Below are 19,189 nucleotides of genomic sequence, written 5' to 3' on the forward strand. Positions count from 1 at the left end.
GTTCAAATCCGCCAGGCACTCCTTGGAAGCCCTATGGGGTGGTTCTACTCTGTCCTATAGGGTCGCTATGAGTCGGAATTGACTCGACGCCAACGGGTTTTTGGTTTTTTGGTGGTGAAATGACTCAGGAGATGATAGTGACAACGGTTGCACAACAAGAAGAGTGTAATCCGTGTCACTGAAGTTTACACATAGAAATTGATGAATTGGCAAGAGTTTTGGTATGTGTATTTTCACAATTAAAAAAAAAAAAGAGCTCAACACGGAGCAAACCCTGGATGAAAGAGGAGACGGGACACAGCAGTCACAATGCCACCCAGCGTTGGTCCTCCTGCTTCTCAGGATTGCTGATGGTTCATCTTAGCACCTCAAAAAGTGTTGTGTCTTTATTTTTGGTCTTAGGGGTAACTATTTCTGTTTTCAAATTTCTTTCTTCGTGGATAAGGACAGCCCTCCTTGACCACACTTCTCCATTGATTCTCATTGATTTTATAGTTGACCACCCATTTCAGCCTGAGGAGACTGATCTAAAATGGCCTCTTGGCCACCTTCACCTCTCAAGGCCCCAGGTGCTCAGCTCAGCTGTAAGGATGGATGCACAGCGCTCCTTTTCCTTACACTCAGCTGTGAGCCGGTATCAGGGCCCTGCATTTGATGCTTGCATGATACTGGAGGAATTATACCTTTAATAACACTTGAGAAGCTGCTCCTATACCCAGCTGGAAATGCCCAAGCCTGCGATGTCTTTGTAAATGCCTGCAGGCCGTCCCGTACCACCCTGCGAACTCATTTCTTAACCAGCTTGTTGCACCTGTTTATTTAAAAGCAGTCATTCCACTGAGAAATTTGAAATATTTCCAGTTGAAACTGAGCCTCATTTACCTCATCTTTCCTTCCCATTATCATGCGGCCACAACTTCCCAGAAATTAGAGTTCCTTGTGTTGTTTGAGGTGCTGTTCACCTCCCTCCTCACAACTGGCCAGAAGCCATGCCGTGTTGCTGGTGGTTCTCTCAGTCCAGGTCAGGACTCAGTCTCTCCATAGTGAGCTTACACTCCACGGCCTGGGTGCTGTGAAGGTCAGCAGTGCATGTTGCTTTACAGACAGGGACACCCACTTTATGCTCAAAGAGCCTGCTCAGAGGTACAGACCAAGGCTGGCCAGTCCTCCCCCACCCTGTGTACTCAGCTCTCCCTGTGTCAGCATGCCGTCCAGCCCTCAGGGAGAAGGACAGGAGCCCCACTCAGGCTGGGCCCCCAGCTCAAGGACAAGTCTGTGGTCCCTCTGTCCCACAAATGTATGTTGAGCACATACCGTGTGCTATGCACTGTGCTACTGTTGCTGTTAGCTGCCATCAGTTCAGCCCCCAACTCATGGTAGCCCCACGTACAGTGGGACAAAACGCTGCCCAGTCCTGTACCATTGCCATGATCGGTTTGGGGTCGGACTATTGTGATCCATAGAGTTTTCACTGGCAGACTTTTTAGAAGTAGATTTCCAGGCCTTTCTTCCTAGTCCATCGTAATCTATAAGCTCTGCTGAAACCTGTTCAGTATCAAAGCAACATATGAGCCTCTAGGGGCTCCTAAATGGTTCATTGTAGGCAGAGGGGTATCTAAACCATAAAGAAGGAAGACTTTGGGCAGAAAGAAGGAAGGTGATTCCTGGAAGAAGAACCATGAGAAGAAAAGTGTGCTGTTTGACTGGGAAGGGGCAGTATACACTGTGAGGAAACCGATTTGACAAAGAAGGCACAGCTTGGCAAGGGGTAACTCTTTCCTAGTTGTCTCAGCCCCGATATTCTCCAAGGAATCTGATCCCAGAGGGTCCCTTCCAAAATCACTTCCTACACCATGCTACTCCACACTTCCACTGCCAATCAAAAATTACCACGCAGGTACGGAATCAGGAAATATGACCCATAATGAGGAGAAAAAAACTCAGTCCATCAAAACATACTGAGAACTGTCACAGATGTTAGCACTGGCTAACAGAGACATTTAAACAATTATTAGAGGTCTAGTCCATATGTTCAAAGAGTTGAATTGAGACATGGAAGATATAAAAAACACCCAGATCAAACTTCTAGAGATGAAAACTACAATATGTGACTTGAAAAGTGCACTGGATGGGATTCAAAACAGATTAAACACGGCAGAAGAAGAATTAGTGAACTTCAAGACAGAAACTCCAAAATGGAGCACAGTGAAAAAAAAAAATTTTTTTTTTTCAACTGAAAAAGCATCAGTGAGTTGTAGGACAGCTTCAGGTGACCTTATCTACGTGTATTTAGAGGGCCCAAACGGGACAGGCAAGAAAAGTATTTGAAGAAATAATATCTGGAATATTTTCAAGTTTGATGAAAACTATAAACCCACAGATCCAAGAAGCTCAGCAAATCCCAAGCCTAAGGAACATGAAGAGAACTATATCGAAGCACATTGTAATCAAGTTGTTTACAAAACAGTGATAAAGGAGGAAAAAAATCTTAAAAGCACCCAGAAAAAAAAAAAAAAGAACAGAGGTGCAAAGATAAGGATGACAGCAGATTTCTTGTCAGAAGCAATGAAAGCAAAAAGATAGTTGAGTAACATCTTAAAAGTACTTGAAAGAAAAAAAAAAAAAACCCTGTCAACCTAGAGTTCTGTACCCAGTAAAGATATATTTCAAAAATGCCAAAGTAAAGCTCTTTTCGGACATACAAAATCTGAAAAAATTCATCATTAGATCTACAATACAAGAAATGTTAAAGACAGTTCTTTAGGCTGAAGAAGATTTTATCAGAGGGAGATATGGATCTACACAAAAGAATGAAGAGCACCAGAAATGAATGATACGTGGATAAGTATGTGAGTTTTTTGTATTTAAATTTCTCTAGAATGTAACCAGTTATTTAAACAAAAATAACAACTATACTGTGCAATTTATAGCAATGTAAAAGCAAAAATGTATGAGGATAGCAAAAAGTTTGGGAGGAGGGAAACTGAAGAAATACTATTTTAAGATTCTTATACTTTATCCAAAGCAGTGTTATACAGCCTGTAGGTAAATTGTGATAAAGATATAATCTATAAGTACCACTAAAATAACAAAACAAAGAATTATAGCTGATAAGCCAACAAATGAGGTAACATGAAGTCATAAAAAATATACAAGTAATACCGAAGAGGGGAGGGGGAGCAAAGACCAGATGGGACAAATAGAAAAAAGATGATAGATTTAAACGTCGCCATATCAGCAATCACATTAACTGTAAATTGTCCAAGTGCCCCAATTAAAAGGCTGATTGTCAGATTAGATTAAAAAAAAAAAAAAAAAGAACCAACTCTATCCTTCATACAAGAAATGCACTTTGAATAAGAATACACAGATAGATTAAAAGTAAAAGGATGGGGAAAAAAAGGATACACCATGATACCACTAATCAAAAGAAACCTGGAGTGGCTGTAATATCAGACAGAGAAGGTTTCAGAGCAAAGAATATTGCCGGGGAAAAGAAAGTTGTTTCATAATGATAAAGGGGTCAATTCATCAAGACAATATAACAGTCTTAAATGTTTATTCACCTGATGATAGGTCTTCGGACTACGTAAAACAAAAGCTGATGGAACAGCAAGGAGAAATAAGACAAATCCACAGTCAAAATTGGAAAATTCAATACTCCTTTCTCAGTAATTAACAGGACAAGTAGACAGAAAATCAGTAAGGAGCGAGAAGACTTAAACAACACCGTCTACCAACTGGACCTAATTGACACTTACAGATCTCTCTACCCAACGGCTGCAGAAAACACTTTTCTTTTCAAATGCCACGGAAGAATATACTGAGAGAGCCCATACCCTGGGCCATAAAACGAACATCGGCCAACGTAACGGCTACAATGTAATCAAACACAAGATCAGTAATGGAAGGATAACAGGAAAATTCCCAAACATTTGCAAACTAAACAACACACTTTTAAATATTCCACGGGGCCACAGAGGAAGTGTGGGGAAATAAAAAAATACCTTGAACTCGAATCAAAGTTTGCGAGTCACAGCTAAGCAGTGCTGGAAGGGAAATTAATAATAGTGACTACACTAAAAAAGAGAAACAGTCTCAAATCAATGACTTCTGCTTTGACCTTAAGAAACTATTAAAAGAAAAGCAGATTAAACCCAAAGTAGGTGGAAGAAGGAAACCCTGGTGGTGTAGTGGTTAAGTGCTATAGCTGCCAACCAAAGGGTTGGGAGTTCGAATCCACCAGGCACTCCTTGGAAACTGTGTGGGGCAGTTCTACTCTGTCCTATAGGGTCGCTATGAGTCAGAATCGACTGGACTGCACTGGGTTTGGTTTTGTTTTTTGTTTTTGGTTTAGGTGGAAGAAAGCAAATAATAAAGATCACAGTGAAAATTACTACCAAAGAAAACAAAGACATTAAAGAAAATCTGTTAAGCCAAAAATTGATTATTTGAGAAGATCAATAAAATGATAAACCACTAGCCAGACTGATCGTGAAAAACAGAAGACACAGATTCCCAGTATCAGGAACGAGAGAAGTTACATCACTAAAGATTCTGGAGACATCAATAGGATGTTGTTCTTAGGTGCCGTTGAGTTGGTTCCAACTCATAGCAAGCCTATAGGGCAGAATAGAACTGCCCCATAGGGTTTCCAGGGAGCAGCTGGTGGATTTGAACTGCCAACCTTTTGGTTAGCAGCAGGTCTCTTAACCACTGCACCTCCAGGGCTCCATTCACAGGCTTGTGAGTATTAGGAACAAGTTGATGCCAACAAATTTAACAACTTTGATGAAGTAGACAAATTCCTTGAAAGACACAAACTACTCACTCAAGAAGAAATAGTTAATCTAAATAGCACTGTGTCTATTAAAGCATTGAATTTGTAGTTAAAAACATTCCTACAAGGAAAACTCTAGGCCCAGATGGTCTCACTGGCTAATTCTGCTAAACATTTGGGGAAGAAATATATGGATGGCAAATAAGCGCCTTCCCATACCATTTTATGAGGCCAGCGTTATCCTGGTACCAAAAAAAAGTCAAATACATTACAAGCATAGGTGCAAAAATCCTAAACAGAATTTTAGCAAATCAAATCCAACAGTATATAAAAATGATAAATATATCATGACCTAATGGACAAACAAAAAACCCAGTGCCGTGGTTTGTTTTAAATGTAAGATTGGTTTAACAATATAATTCACCATTATTAACAAACTGAAAAAGAATAGGATCCTCTCCATAGATACAGAGAAAGCATTTGATGAAACTAAGATCCATTCCTGATTTAAAAAAAATAAAAACTCAACAAACTAGGACTAGGAGGGAACCTTCTCGGCCTGAAAAATGGTATCTACAAAAAAAACTTAGAACCAACATCACATTTGATGGTGAACAACAGAATGAAACCAGAATGTCTGCTCTCATTACTTCTATTCATTGTTGTAGTTAAGCTTCCAGGCAGTGAGGTGAGGCTAGGGAAAAAAAGATGTCCAGACTGGGAGAGAAGATTTATAACCAGCTTTATTTTCAAGAGACGTAATTGTCTATGTGGAAAATCTGATTGAATCTAAAAAAAAGCTTCGAGTGAGTTTAGTAAGGGTGCAGGGTACAAGGTCTACAAAGATCAGTGTTACTTATATATACTAATAAAACAATACTAGCAATGAACAATGGGACATTGAAAAAAATTGTAATACCTTCTACAATGGCATCAAAATATGAAATAAAAAAAAATTTAGGGTTAAATCCTGACAAAAAAGGTGCAAGACTTGTACACTGAAAACTACAAAATACTGGTGAGAGAAATTAAGAAGGGCCTAATACATGGAGAGAGATCCCATGTTCGTGGGTCTTGGTTCTAAAACCCATACAGAGATGCAAAGGACCTAGCAGAGGCAGCACAACTTTGAAGAAGAACAAAGTTGGAGGTTTAATAATGCCTGAATTCAAGACTTAGTGTAAATCTACAGTAATCAAGACAGGGTGGATTGATTACTGGACAGATAGATCAGTGGAACAGGAGATCAAGGAATGGACCCATGCATATGTGGACAGCTGATTTTCAACAGAGGTGCACGGACAACTCAGTGGAGAAAGGAGAGTCTTTGCAACAAGTGGTGCTGGAACCATTGGACACCCACAGGCAAAAGGAACAACAGCCCGTACCTCATACGACATACGAGAGTGAGGTCAAAACCTAGAACTATAAAACTTCTGGAAGAAAAGCTTTGTCACCTCAGGTTAGACAAGATTTCTTAGGTACGGCACCAAAAGCACAACCCATAAAAGAACAAATTGATCATTTGGTTTTTATCAAAATTAAAAAGTGCCTTTTGAAGGGCAATGTTAAGAAAATGAAAAGACAAGCCAAAGACTAGGGAAAATATTTGCAAATCATGTATCTGATAAAAACTTGCATCCAGAATATATAAAGAACTCTCAAAACTCAATGTGAAAACTAACGACCACTTAAAAAACAGACAAAATGTTTGAAGAGACACTTCACTAAAAAAGACACGCGGTTGGCAAATAAGCGCACGAAAAGACGCTGAAAAGACGCTGACCATCGTTAGTCATCAGGGAAACGCAAATTAAACCACCATGAGCTGCCGCCCCGTGCTTCCTGTTGTTGGTGCCATCCAGTCCATCTTCACTCGTAGCAACCCTGTGTGACAGAGAACTGCCCCATAGGATCCGAGGCTGTAATTTTTATGGGAGCAGGTCACCAGTTCTTTCTCCCTCAGAGTCTCTGGGTTGGATCGAACTGCCAACCTTTCAGTTAGCAGCCAAGCATTTAACCATTGCACCACCAGGGCTCCTTGCATACTTAATAGAATGTCTAAAGTTAAAAAAATGGATGGTATCAAGTACTGATGCGGATACAGAGCAGCTGAAACTCTCGGCACTGTTGATGGGAATATAAAGTGGCACAACCACTTGAGAAAACCATTTGTGTTTCTTGTAAAGTTAAACACATGCTTATGATACGATCCAGTCATTCCACTCCTGGACATTTATCCAAGAGAAATGGAAGCATACGTCCATACAAAGACTTGTACACAAATGTTTATAGCAGCTTTCTTTGTAACAGCTGAAGCCTGGGAATAGCCCAGGTGTCCATGAACAGGTGAATGCGCAAGTGAACGGGGTTTAGCCATGCAGTGGAATAGCACTCAGCAGTACCAGGGGATAAGCCAACCACCAGATAATCAGGCTGAGAGAAAAGTGCAGGAGAACACAGGAAGGAGGACGGAGACGGGAGACGTGGAAACCGTTTTTAAAAGTTGTTCTTAAGGTGGTGTGTTGGGCTCAGCCGTCACGAGCGCTGGTACCTGTAGATGAGAAAACCCAGAACCCAGTGCCTTCGAGTCGATTCCGACTCATAGCGACCCTATAGGGCAGAGAAGGTATCAGAAATGATACCTTCTGAGAAGGTATCAGAAATGAAGGTAAACCTGTGTTCCTTGCTGGACACACTCTGGGAGGGTTGTTGTTGGGTTTTGTTTTTGTTTTTTAATAAGTTCCTCCAGTACTTGATCATTTGTCTTGCAGCTAGTTAACAAGATTTAGGGAGGGGAAACAAGCATTCCTGTAAGCTAGGTTTCAGTTAACTGAGGAGTGTTTCATAGACACAGTTAATAATGGGATTCGGGTGACCTCCCACGTGACAGTGAGTTTTACTTACAGCACTGGGGGACAAGAGAGCACCAGGGCAGTGAGTTTGGAAAGGCGTTCTGAGTAGGCGTTTGTGGGGTACAAAGGACGTCATCCCTGGGTGCAGGCTCTTGGGGTCCAGGAGAGACAGGAGCTGTGAGCAAAGAGCAGATGAGAGACCAGCAGAACATTACATCTGCAGATCCCGCTCACGCCGGCTTGTCCTCACAATGTCTCAAAACGTCTGTCTTCACCACAGTTCACTTACACTGACATGAGCAGCACCTCCTCTTCCTGTATCTCCTCTACTTCCTACCTACCCCTACACGCACAGACACACTCACACAGACACACACCCACATACACACATGCACACACACGGATGCACTCACACAGACACAAACACACACACAGTCACTCACAGATGGACACTCATACAGACGCACAGATATGCACACCCACACAGACACACCCTCACATGCACACAGAGCCGACATACAGTCAAGCACACAGATGCACTCTCACAGATACACACACTCAGAGACTCAGAGACACACACAATCACATACATAAACACACAGGTACATACTCAGATGTACACAGACACACAGATACACTCACAAACACACACACATAGTCATACAGGCACATACACAGATGTACACAGATGCAGTCACTCACGGATACACTCACAGACATACACACTCACATACATAGACATACAGGCACATACACAGATGTACACAGACACACACACTCACGGATACACTTACAGACACACACACTCACATACATAGACATAAGGCACATACACAGATGCACACACACAGGTGCACACACAGACACATGAACATGCATATTAACATGCAGACACTCATACACAGACACACAGGCACACACACACACACACCCCCACACACAAACTCATTTGAAAATCTCATCAGGATAAGCCTTCTCTGCGTCCAGTGCTGACCCTGTCACTGAGACCTGGGTGTGCGTGAGTGGGCCGACCACCTAGAGAACTGGCAGGCCAGAACCCACTTTCCGGATGGTCCAGCAGTGCCCAGCAGTGGCGGAAGGTAGTGTGGGGGCATTGTGGGGCAGGCAAGGGGCCGAGGGGCCGGTCCTGCTGGAGAAGACAGCAGATGCTTCTCCTGTGATGGGCTTCGGGGCCGGGACCTGCAGGGGGCCTGTGGTCCTGCCGCATCCTCCACTCAGTTTTATTACCACTTTTAGGATCTGACTAAAATGATTTCACTTTCTTTCTGTTATTATTGATAGGCTTATTTTGTAAGGCTTAGTTTTGGAGTTGTTTTGCTTTCTTTTTGCATTTCTGGAATTTTCTAGTGTTCTCCTTTCAGATTGCCCCTTATGGAATGCACGTCTCTGCTCTCCCATCTCCCAGCTAACTACACATGGACAAAGTGGGAAAGAGCCTCGCCCAGCCACAGGCTGCTAAGCAGGAGCGTTCAGGAGTGGGCAGTGGGGCAGCCCAGAGCCCGGCAGGCAGTAGGTGTGTGACCGGTGTCAGCCGGCCTGCCCTCCCCCTTGTTTTCAGTGGGTAGTTGAATTGCTTTGACGGTCCATTTAATGTCTAAACCACAGGCTGTAAAAAGCCAAAAACAACAGAATGGCGACGTTACGGAGCACGTGTTTACCCAGACCTGACAATTACACAGCCGCTGTGGGCCACAAGAGCAAGCTGCTCGAGTGGATCCTGGGTGCAGTGTTGGCCGTGTGATAGACAGAACTGTACCACCCGACAGCTGCCTTTTGCCCAGCACCCTGGCTAAAGTCAGAAGGCCCTGGTGGGGTTAACCTGTGGGGAGACTCAGATGCATCCTCCTGCTGCCCCCAGAGCAGGCAGCCTGGAGAGCCAGTGGTCAGAGCCAGGCCCTCCCCCAGCACCGTGCAGGGTCCAGTGGCCGATAGAGAAATGGCCAAACGTGAACCAACGGTTCACAGAGAAAGGAACACCGGTGGTCTTTAAGTATACGAAAAATGCTCAGCCTTGTTCATAACGAGGGAAGTGCATGGTGAAATGACACTGAAATCCCACTTCACTTACCGGGTTGGCAAAATCCCAAACATTTCATAGCATGCTCTGCTGTACAAGTACAAAATGGTCACATTACCAAAATTGTCGATGTGTTTACCCCGCAATCTAGTAGTCTGGCCTCTGGGAGTTTTCCTACACCGTCACCTGTGTACGCTTGAACAACTGGTGCAGATGTTTACTCATCACAGTGTTGTCTTACTTAGAAGATTGGTCAACCCGAAGGTCCGTCCGTCCGTAGGAGACTGGGAACACAAGCTGTGTCGCATCTACCGAGTGGAATATTATGCAGCTGTTAAAAACAGCAAGGAGACGCTTCATGAACTGATGTGGAAAGATCTCCAGGGTGGGTGTATTGTTAAGTGAAGAAAAATAAGGTGTAGAACCATGGGTGTAGCAGGCCCTTTTGTTGAAGAAAAGGGTTGTTGTTAGGTGCCGTCAAGTCGATTCTGGCTCATAGCAACCCTGTGTACAACAGAACAAAAAGAAAAGGGTAGATAAGAACATATATTCATGTTTACTTGTGTTTACATAAAGAAACATTAGAAAAATAAGAAACCGATGAAATGAGAAGGAGCCCTGATGGTGCAGTGGTTAAGCACTTGGCTGCTAACCGGAAGTTCAACGGTTCAAACCCACTAGCAGCTCCTCAGGAGAGAAGACCTGGCAATCTGTTCCCGTAAAGATTATAGCCTAGGAAACCCTCTCAGGCAATTCTGCTCCATCCTGTGTGGTTGCTATGAGTCAGAATCAACCCGACAACACACAGCTGCAATGAAATGAGTCCATACAGCGGCAGAGTTGGTGAACAGGGACAGGGTGGGATGGAGACTTCTCAATCTGTACCTTCCTGTGGCATTTTGATTTTGAACCTTTGACTAAATCACGATTTTTAGAACGTTTACAAAAAAGCAATTCGAAAGCATAAAGGCATTTCGTGCACACTGGTGGTTTTCACAGTGACCTCAGTCATGACAAATGAAGCTTACCTTTGCCACAGGAACATCTGATGTGAGGATGGCTAAAAGCCTTTTTAAATATTTACAGTAATAAGCCATTTGTTGGGAAATGGAAAAACGTGTATTTTTGCAAGGAATGCCTCCCTTGACAAGTGGAAAACGGTGCCGAGGGTTTGAGGCAGTGCAGAGTGCCTTTAATGGAAGGTGTCGCTGAATTCATGAGGAACAGTGAGCTCCTGTGGCCAGTAAACACAAGTCCCTAATTGATGTTGTGTTCCCAGGCTCCACCAGTTTTATGGCATCAGACCATTGTTCAAAATGTGGGCGTATAAGCTTCCCAGAATTGGCCTACATCCACCTTCCAGTGGAGTCCCTGGTAGTATCTAACGCCTGGTGCGGATGGTCCAGCAAAGGCTCACCCTGGTGCTCTTCTCGCCCGCTGGAAACTTCCTTACCTTGGTGCATGGCACACAGTCTTCTCAAACAAGGAGTAAACTCTCACCCAGCGGGCAGGAAGCGTGTTTCACTCTTTGCACGGGCTTCTTGGTGTCTCACATCAGAACGTGTGGGTCATCGAGCCTGTTGATGACATTGCTCAGAGGTGGCATCGTCGCTATGCCTGTTGGGACCTTGACTGTCATGCCCAGTTGTCTGCCAGTCTTTGTTCATTTTGTGTCTCCTATTTTCCCATAAAGAAACCTTACATCCTGTATGAAAGAAAATGGAGTCAAGGCCGCCTCACCTGGTAAACCTGTGGCCGCAGAAACCAGGGCCCAGGCCAGGGGTCCGTTGTCTGCTTGCAGGTCACATCTGTGGTTGCTGCAACAATAAAATACATGCTTGCGTCTTTCCTCTCTCTTTGCTTTTCTCCCCAGCCCCCCACCCCCGCCCCTCCTTTTCCCTGTTTAGAAGTCTAACTCCTCCAATCACGGGCCCAGAGAAGGACTGAGCGATAAGGAGCATTCAAAGCCAAGCCAGAGCTGTTTTTGTGTGTGTGTTATGGGGCACTGGGGCCTGCTTAGAAAAAACATTTCATATTCATGTGTTTTCCTCTCTTCCACCTTCTTTTCTTTCTGGCCTTGATATGTCATACCAGCAGCTTGATCTGGGGGAAACAAACAAAGCAAGACTGAGCGTGGGAAGCGGCTTCTTTGGAGAGTTCTCAGGCCAGGCCTCTGCGTCTCAAATCTCTGCAGTACTTTCCATCTGTCATTGTGTTTCTGGGTCTTTGTAGCTCATCCTTCAATAAGGCGGTTGACCTAAGTGCACCTGTAATGTAGGAGTCGAGCTGAGACCACACCTTCCCCAGACCCTCATCGTGCTCCCAGACGGGCAGTGTGGATGGGAGGGAAGGGATGGGAGAGCCTGACTCAGTGAAAAGCCAGAACACAGGATAAACTGGAAAAAACCAGTTGTTGGGTCGATCCTGACTCCTGGCAACCCATGTGTGTCAGAGTAGAGCTGTGTCCCATAGGGTCTTCAGTGGCCGAGCGGTCTGAAGTAGACCGTCAGGACTTTCTTCTAAGGTGTCTCTGGGTGGACTCAAACCTCTAATCTTTCGGTTAGCAGCTGAACTCATTAACCATCTTCACCAACCAATGTATAAACAGCACTTGCTGAAAATTGAAGATGCAGGCAGACAAATAGAAAGAGATAATTACGATGGCATATATCCTCGTGACGTAGCAGCCTCTCGTCAAAACAAAGACCTTCTAATACGCACAGAATCACAGACTCTGGTATGGAAGCATATTGACGTCATAGCTCAGATGCTGATTTAGGTGCCGCGGGCTCAGAGAGTGAGGCACAACCTGACGAGACGTGTTTCCAGGGTCTTCACTGTGACTGTGCAACGTGGACTTGACTCAGACCTGAACCAGCTGCCTCCTGGGCCCCAGGGTGTCGTGCCGCCATGGCAGGGCTGCTAACTCAGCTCTCTCCTGGCCCCTCCCAGACAAAGGCTGTGTGGGGGTGGGGGGACACCAGGTGCAGCCTCTTGGTTCATTTGTTAAACCTCCACTCAGTGAAGAGTCTCTCCCACACCCTGCTGGACAGCAGGGTTGTCCACAGCTTCCAGACAGCGCTGGCCACCCACTTGGTGTGGCTGTGGGTGGGCTCTGGAACCGCTGTGGAAACACCCCGTGACGTAGGAGGAGGGGCTTGTCAGTAACTGGTGTGTCTGCACAGATCGTTGTTTTCAGTATCTGGTAATTCCAGGCTCAGATCTCAATTAACCAGCAAGCAATGGCCAAACAGGTTTACATTAAACAAGGCACACACCAGCTTACTTGTGTTCACTTACTAATCTGTAATGCACATTTCACATGAGTCTAACCACATCTTTGATGAGGTGAAATTGTGCGCTGCAGATTACTCAGTACCCACAAGTAAGCCTGTGTGTACCTTGCTTGTTGGGTGATCCAGCCCTCACTCCCAAGCAAAACCCTGGGAAGATTCTGGCAAGGCCGGGCAGTAGAAATCAGGGGTGCTTCCAGTGCTGGCTGCTTCCCAGGTGGGGAGGCAGGAGGAGAGGAGTGTGGCCACAGGAAGGGCAATGGGAGGGGCAGTGGGAGTACAGGCCCCTCCCAATGTACTGGCTCCCCAGCCAGGTGTGGGGGTGCCAGGGCCAGTTTCCCGTCTGAGACTCTGGGTCCCCAGCCATTTCCCCACAGCCAAGGAAAATGTGTCTGTAAGCCACACCCTCAGCTATTTCTCCAAATGAGAGTTGGGCTTGAGAACGTGAGGAAGGCATAAGATACTCAATGTATGTGCGTTTGTTCACACATCATGAGATGCAGAAAGAAACTCTAGGCATTGCACTCACGGTTCCTCCTTCTCTGTCTTTCCAGTCGTGCCAAGCTGACCTCGTGAAGGACAATGGCCACAAGTACTTCCTCTCAGTCTTGGCGGACCCCTACATGCCAGTAAGGACCAAGTGCTCTTTCTCTTCTGGACAGTCTCAAGACTAGCATCATTTGTCTTTGCTGCCATGTCACACTGTCGTGACACCTCGTACAAGGGCTTCGGTGAAAGGCTGCTTCTCACCCCCCGCTGCTCGGGGTCTAAGGGGGCACGAGGGGGACAGGCAAGCTGGGGCGAGGCCACCTTGACGATTTAGCTGCTGCTTCCTCTTAAACAGGCTCACATCTCATTTCAGTGGTCCATTCCCACCTCTGTCAGAGTTGCAGTTAACCTCAGCACAAAGACTGTTTTTGTTTTGTTTCTCTCAGTCTATTTTCACAGGCACATCTTGGCGATATAGTAAAACCTCCTCTCCCTAGCATTCTGTCAGCTGAATGAGATCAATGAGTATTGTACATCCATAATACGGCCATTCGTGTTCCTATAAGTCCTGGGACATGATGAGGTGTTGACGGGCCTTATGGATCGGGGGTGGGTGGGGGGAGGAGGGACAGAAGGAGTCAATTGAAAGCTCAAATTTTAAATATACCTTATCGTATCCAACTGTTTAAAGCTTGATAGTTCCTGACTAGCATGTATGGTAACTTCCTATAAACGCTTTATAATTAACTTCATTATTCGGTACCTCCTAGCATAGTGATGAGAGCAAAGTAGATATGCAAAATAAACCCTCAATATAACACAATTTTACCAGGAAGTTTAAGTATAACAGCTCATTTACATCACCTTAGGTGGCTTTGGTTGTGTAAAGGAACTTTTGTGTGTAATTTCACCCTCTGGTTGGTTTTCCAAGATAAATGATAAAAAAGAAAAGCAGAAGATAGTATAAACAGGACTGTTACAATAAAGGTAAATAGTGCTTGTGTGTTTTAACTTAAGTGGTGTTTTTAAACATCATCATAGGCAGTTAAACAGGCACTTTATATCAGCGTTCGAATAATCGCTTCCCTGTTGTTCAGGGTAAGTAAGAATACAAATCAAACAAATGAGAAAGGATGCTAAACTAGCAATTACAGCAGAGTGATGGGCTACACTGACAAGAATGGGCCCCACTTCAACTACAAACACTGAAATTTTGAGGACATAGTGCAATTTAAAAGAAAGGAAAGGAAATCCCCAGGTGCCAAAAAATGAAGAGAAATGAGAGCGAGCCACAGTGATGAGCAGCACCAGCGTCCTGGCAGCCCTGAAGGTCCTGTGCTGGATACTACCAGTGTGTGTGAGAGCCGGAAGCCAAGAATGTAACCTCAGAACTAGTCCAGGCTCCTCGGAACCCCCTAGGTCCTGGAAGAAGCAAATGCACAACCTTCATGCAGGGGACAAATACGCAGCCATACCACCCAGGACACAGGGACTTACAGCAGAAGCACAGCCTCACTCGTTGTGTTGTTGGGTGCCGTCAAGTCGATCCGACTCATGGAGACCTCATGTGACAGAGCAGAACTGCCCCATAGCGATTCCGGAGCTGTAATCTCTACAGGAGCAGGTTACCAGGTATTTCCCCCACAAAGCAGAACTACCCCATAGCATTCCTGGGGCTGTAATCTCTACAGGAGCAGGTCACCAGGTCTTTCCCCCACAGAGCAGAACTACCCCATAGTGTTCCCGGGGCTGTAATCTCCACAGGAGCAGGTCACCAGGTCTTTCTCCCACAGAGCTGCTGGTCAAGTTCGAACTGCCAACCTCCTAGTTAGCAATTGAGCACTTAACCATTGCGCCACCAGAGCTCCTTCATCCCTGCTTACCAGTCGACAACCAGTGAACCTCCAGGGAGGGAACAGGCAGATTCAACAACTAGGAGAATTAGCCCCCAAAACTGAAACTAATGGATTATCTGAAAGAGATTATAAAATCAATATAAGTGTGTTCAAAATAATGAATAAAAACAAATTGTTTTCTTCTGTCAAACAGTAGACCATTGTTTTTCTTCAGGAAATACTTTTGTGCCTATTATAAGAAAACAATATGTCCTGTGATTCTTTTTATACCCATTCTCAAAAATTATTAAATAGGTTTTTCTTTTTTTTTTAAATAAATGGGCAGCTTTGAAAAAGAAAATAATAGACCCTGTAATAGGAGACATAGGCATGGTGACTAAAAACTCAATAGATGAATTAAAACAGAATAGACACAGCCAATGAGAGAATCCATGAAGCAGTCACCTGGAAGGAAGCCAAGAGAAGATATGAAAGAGGTTAAGAGACATGAAGGAGAGAGTGAGAAAGTTTACTGGATATAACGGGAGTTCCAGAATGAGGAGAGGAGAAGCAATATTTGAAGAGATACTGACTTGGAACTTTTCAGATTTGAAGAAAGGATGACTTCTCATTTTTAAAAAACAGGGAATCTGAAGAAAGTTTAGTGAAAACAAACCACTCAGAGAAAGATACATCACGATGAAAGCAGAGAACATCAAGGACAAAGAGAAAAATCTTAAAAGTAACTAGAAAGAAAAGAAAGCTCGTTTGCAAAAGGAGTGAATAACAGTTATGAAGAGAGCAGATTTCTTATCAGCAACCACAGACAACGTAAGACAATTGAGAGGCCTTCAGGGTGCAGGAGGAAAATGACTGTCAACCCAGACTTCTATACCCAAGCTGAATTATCACTGCAGAATGAGGGTGACGTGAACGCATCTTCTGACAGAGACTGACAGCCTGGCATTTCGGACCCCGTAGAGGATAGGTATAAGGGCCGCGTTTCAGTGAGGAGGAAGTTCACCCCAGAGGAAGGAGCAGGGTACAGGAAGCAAGGAGGAGTAAGGACATTGGCGGACATGTTAGCGTGTCTAAAAAGGCATTGACCTTAAGAATAAATAACAACAATAATCACTGACATCAGCGGTTACAACGCAGGAGGAATTCAGGCCCCCGAGGGCCTGCGTTAATCCATGGGGTCTGCAGAGAGCCATGAGCTCGAGACCCTGCACGGCGTGCATGCAAAAAGCATAAGGCACCGTTAAAGGTTAAAAACAAGCTATGTGATTTCCCAATCAGCAGACACGCAGGGGAAAGAATGAAAATTGATGAATCCAATAGAAGACCAGAAAAAAAAATGAAGCGAAGTCAGAATGCTAAATTCACTCATTTTACCATAAACGTGCCTGACAAGCAGGCGATGGACTTAAGTAGGATTGGGCCAGGGTGAGGGGTGGTGTGGTCAGAGAACTTTATATTGACAAATGCAACTGCCTTGTAATAGAAGAAAATCATCCCAGGTCTGTAGCTGTGCTAGTTAGTGAACAGCCTGTTCACTCTGAGAGTCAAGCCCAAAGCCGCCAGGCCCTTTTCAAGAAGGCCATTCTATTTTGTAGACTGAAATCAAAAGACAGCAGTGAAGCCAGTTCTCATTAATTACGCATTGGGCTTATCCTGAAGGTTCGGGAAGGAGAACTTTGCCGGGCTTTGGGGGTGGTGCGTCTCCACCTTGGGTGTTGCAAAACTAAGGATGGTGTTTTCTTTCCAGGCCGAGCATCGGACCATGACGGCCTTCATCCTGGCTGTGATTGTCAACAGCTACAACACGGGGCAAGTGAGTATAGCAGCCGCCCCTGGGCATCCCGAGCCCTCCCTATGGCATCACGGCGGGGGGTGGGGGGCAGCTGCAAAATCAGAAGGAACGTTTGTTCTGAATGTCTTGTGAAACAGAACAGAAAGTGCGGGTCACCAGGGCACCCCAGCCCTATATGATGCTGAGGAGGGGTCTGCTCAGTGGAGGCCTGGACCCTCACTTGGCCAGGAATTTGCAGGGTGGATTTGTTGTTGGTTTTGTTCTTGTTGATCTGTGACTTAGGAGACCCCATGTGTTACAGAGCAGAACTGCCCTGTAGGGTTTTGGTGTGTTTTGTTTTTTGCTATAACCTTTATGGAAGCAAATTGCCAGGCCTTTCTTCCTCAGTGCCTCTGGGTGGGTTGGAATCACCAACTTTTTTGGTTACCAACTGAGCACGAACCGTTTGCTCCACCCAGAGTCCTTTGCAGGAAAGATCTGAATTGGCAGGTTTTAAATGAGGAGGATTGAGCTTAATCCTGTCATATGTCTGAGCAGGCTTTTCCTGAGAGGCAGCAACAGCCGTAGTCTCTGCCAGGGACCCTGCACCCCTGGTCACTCGAGCATCGTAGGGGGACCACGTATCTGTGTTGCCTCTTGTAGGAAGCCTGCCTTCAGGGAAACCTGATTGCCATCTGCCTGGAGCAGCTCAGCGACCCCCACCCTCTGCTGCGCCAGTGGGTGGCCATCTGCCTCGGACGGATCTGGCAGAACTTCGACTCAGCAAGGTGGTGTGGCGTGCGGGACAGTGCACACGAGAAGCTCTACAGCCTCCTCTCGGACCCCATTCCTGAGGTGAGCCCACCCCATGGTGGCGGTCAGGGAGCCAGGCCTCCTTTATGGCACACAGTCTCCCACCCCTGACGCTGTCGCCAAAGGACCGCAGAGTGCTGCTTTTGCTGGTGAGCTGCCTACATCAGTGCTGTCATCGCCCTCGTGAAAATAATGAGAGCAGAACCATAAGCCTTCTTCAAAAGAAATGTCATCCACTTAACGGCTTTGCATCTTCACTAAGAGTTAGCTCACCTGCGCAGTGGAGCAGCTGGAAGCAGGGTGTCCCTGGTCGCGCTCGCAGGAGTCAGAGGCTGAACATACCTGCCAGGCACCCCCAAGCGCATGCACCACCTGCCAGGCACCCCCGAGCACACTCACTGCCTGCCAGGCGCCCCTGAGCACGCTCACTGCCTGCCAGGTGCCCACAAGTGCTCCGTGGCAACTCTCTCCGTCCACTTTGCCCACCCTTCACATGCCCAGGGACGTCTGCTGCCCACCTGGCCAGCTGCTGAGTGTGCCCGCCTCACCATCAATCAGAGCTGGTAGGGTGGGTAGATAAACAGGCCCCTGCTAGGGCAGCTTCAGGCAGGTCTGTGAGCTGCTGGTGTCCCCGGGGGTTGAGCCCAGCCCTGCATCGTCGGCTCCTGGCCCTTCTCCCCCCATCTCCCCTGCTGTGCTCCCGGGGTATCTTTCCACACAAACTGCCTGCTCTGCAGCTGCTCTTGGGGCCTGCCAGGAAGCCTCAAGTCCTGGTCTGACCACAGCAGTCTCCCCGCTTGCCCCTCCACTGCACAATAGCTGACCTCAGGCAGGGCCTCTCCTGCCGGCTGCTTGCTCGTTGACACTAATGCTAGTTCTAGAATGAATTTTTCCAAGCAACCTGTCCTCTGCTGGTCCCCCACCAGCTCTGTGAGACGACGGTTTCCTGGGAGCAGCGGGGTAGCAGTGTCAGTCAGTCAGGAAGGGCCTTCCAGAAGCATTCTGTGTGTCAGAGTCTTCAGGGCTGGGAACAGCTAGGCCCCCCACTCTGCTCCCACACGCCATGGTCCTGCGTCAGCCCAGTGTGTAGCTGCGAGCCCTGTCCAGACAATTCACAGGTGCCAGCATCCTGGCACCAAGTGTAACCCACCTGTGGAGGCTCTGTCTGCACCGTGTGTGGATTTCCACCGTAACTTCATGTTGCCTTCCTACCCACCCCGGCAGGATGCATTACCTGCCTGTTTATCCAGGTGAGGAAGGGGTAAAGGCAGGGGCCGCACCCGGGTCCCCAGCC

At 46.1% G+C, this 19,189-nt stretch overlaps 1 protein-coding gene across 5 annotated transcripts in view; it reads left to right on the plus strand.

The window, feature by feature from the left end:
- RPTOR (regulatory associated protein of MTOR complex 1) overlaps positions 1 to 19,189 on the plus strand; it is a 445,897-nt gene that overhangs the window by 345,122 nt on the left and 81,586 nt on the right. For all 5 annotated transcript variants that reach the window (XM_049860923.1, XM_049860920.1, XM_049860922.1 and 2 more), the window contains 3 exons: positions 13,521 to 13,595; positions 17,059 to 17,124; positions 17,746 to 17,937. In XM_049860923.1, the coding sequence (XP_049716880.1) occupies positions 13,521 to 13,595; positions 17,059 to 17,124; positions 17,746 to 17,937 (333 nt within the window). The remainder of the gene's footprint in view (positions 1 to 13,520; positions 13,596 to 17,058; positions 17,125 to 17,745; positions 17,938 to 19,189) is intronic.

The sequence above is a fragment of the Elephas maximus genome, chromosome 19, assembly GCF_024166365.1.
Source record: "Elephas maximus indicus isolate mEleMax1 chromosome 19, mEleMax1 primary haplotype, whole genome shotgun sequence".
Classification (NCBI taxonomy): Eukaryota; Metazoa; Chordata; class Mammalia; order Proboscidea; family Elephantidae; genus Elephas; species Elephas maximus.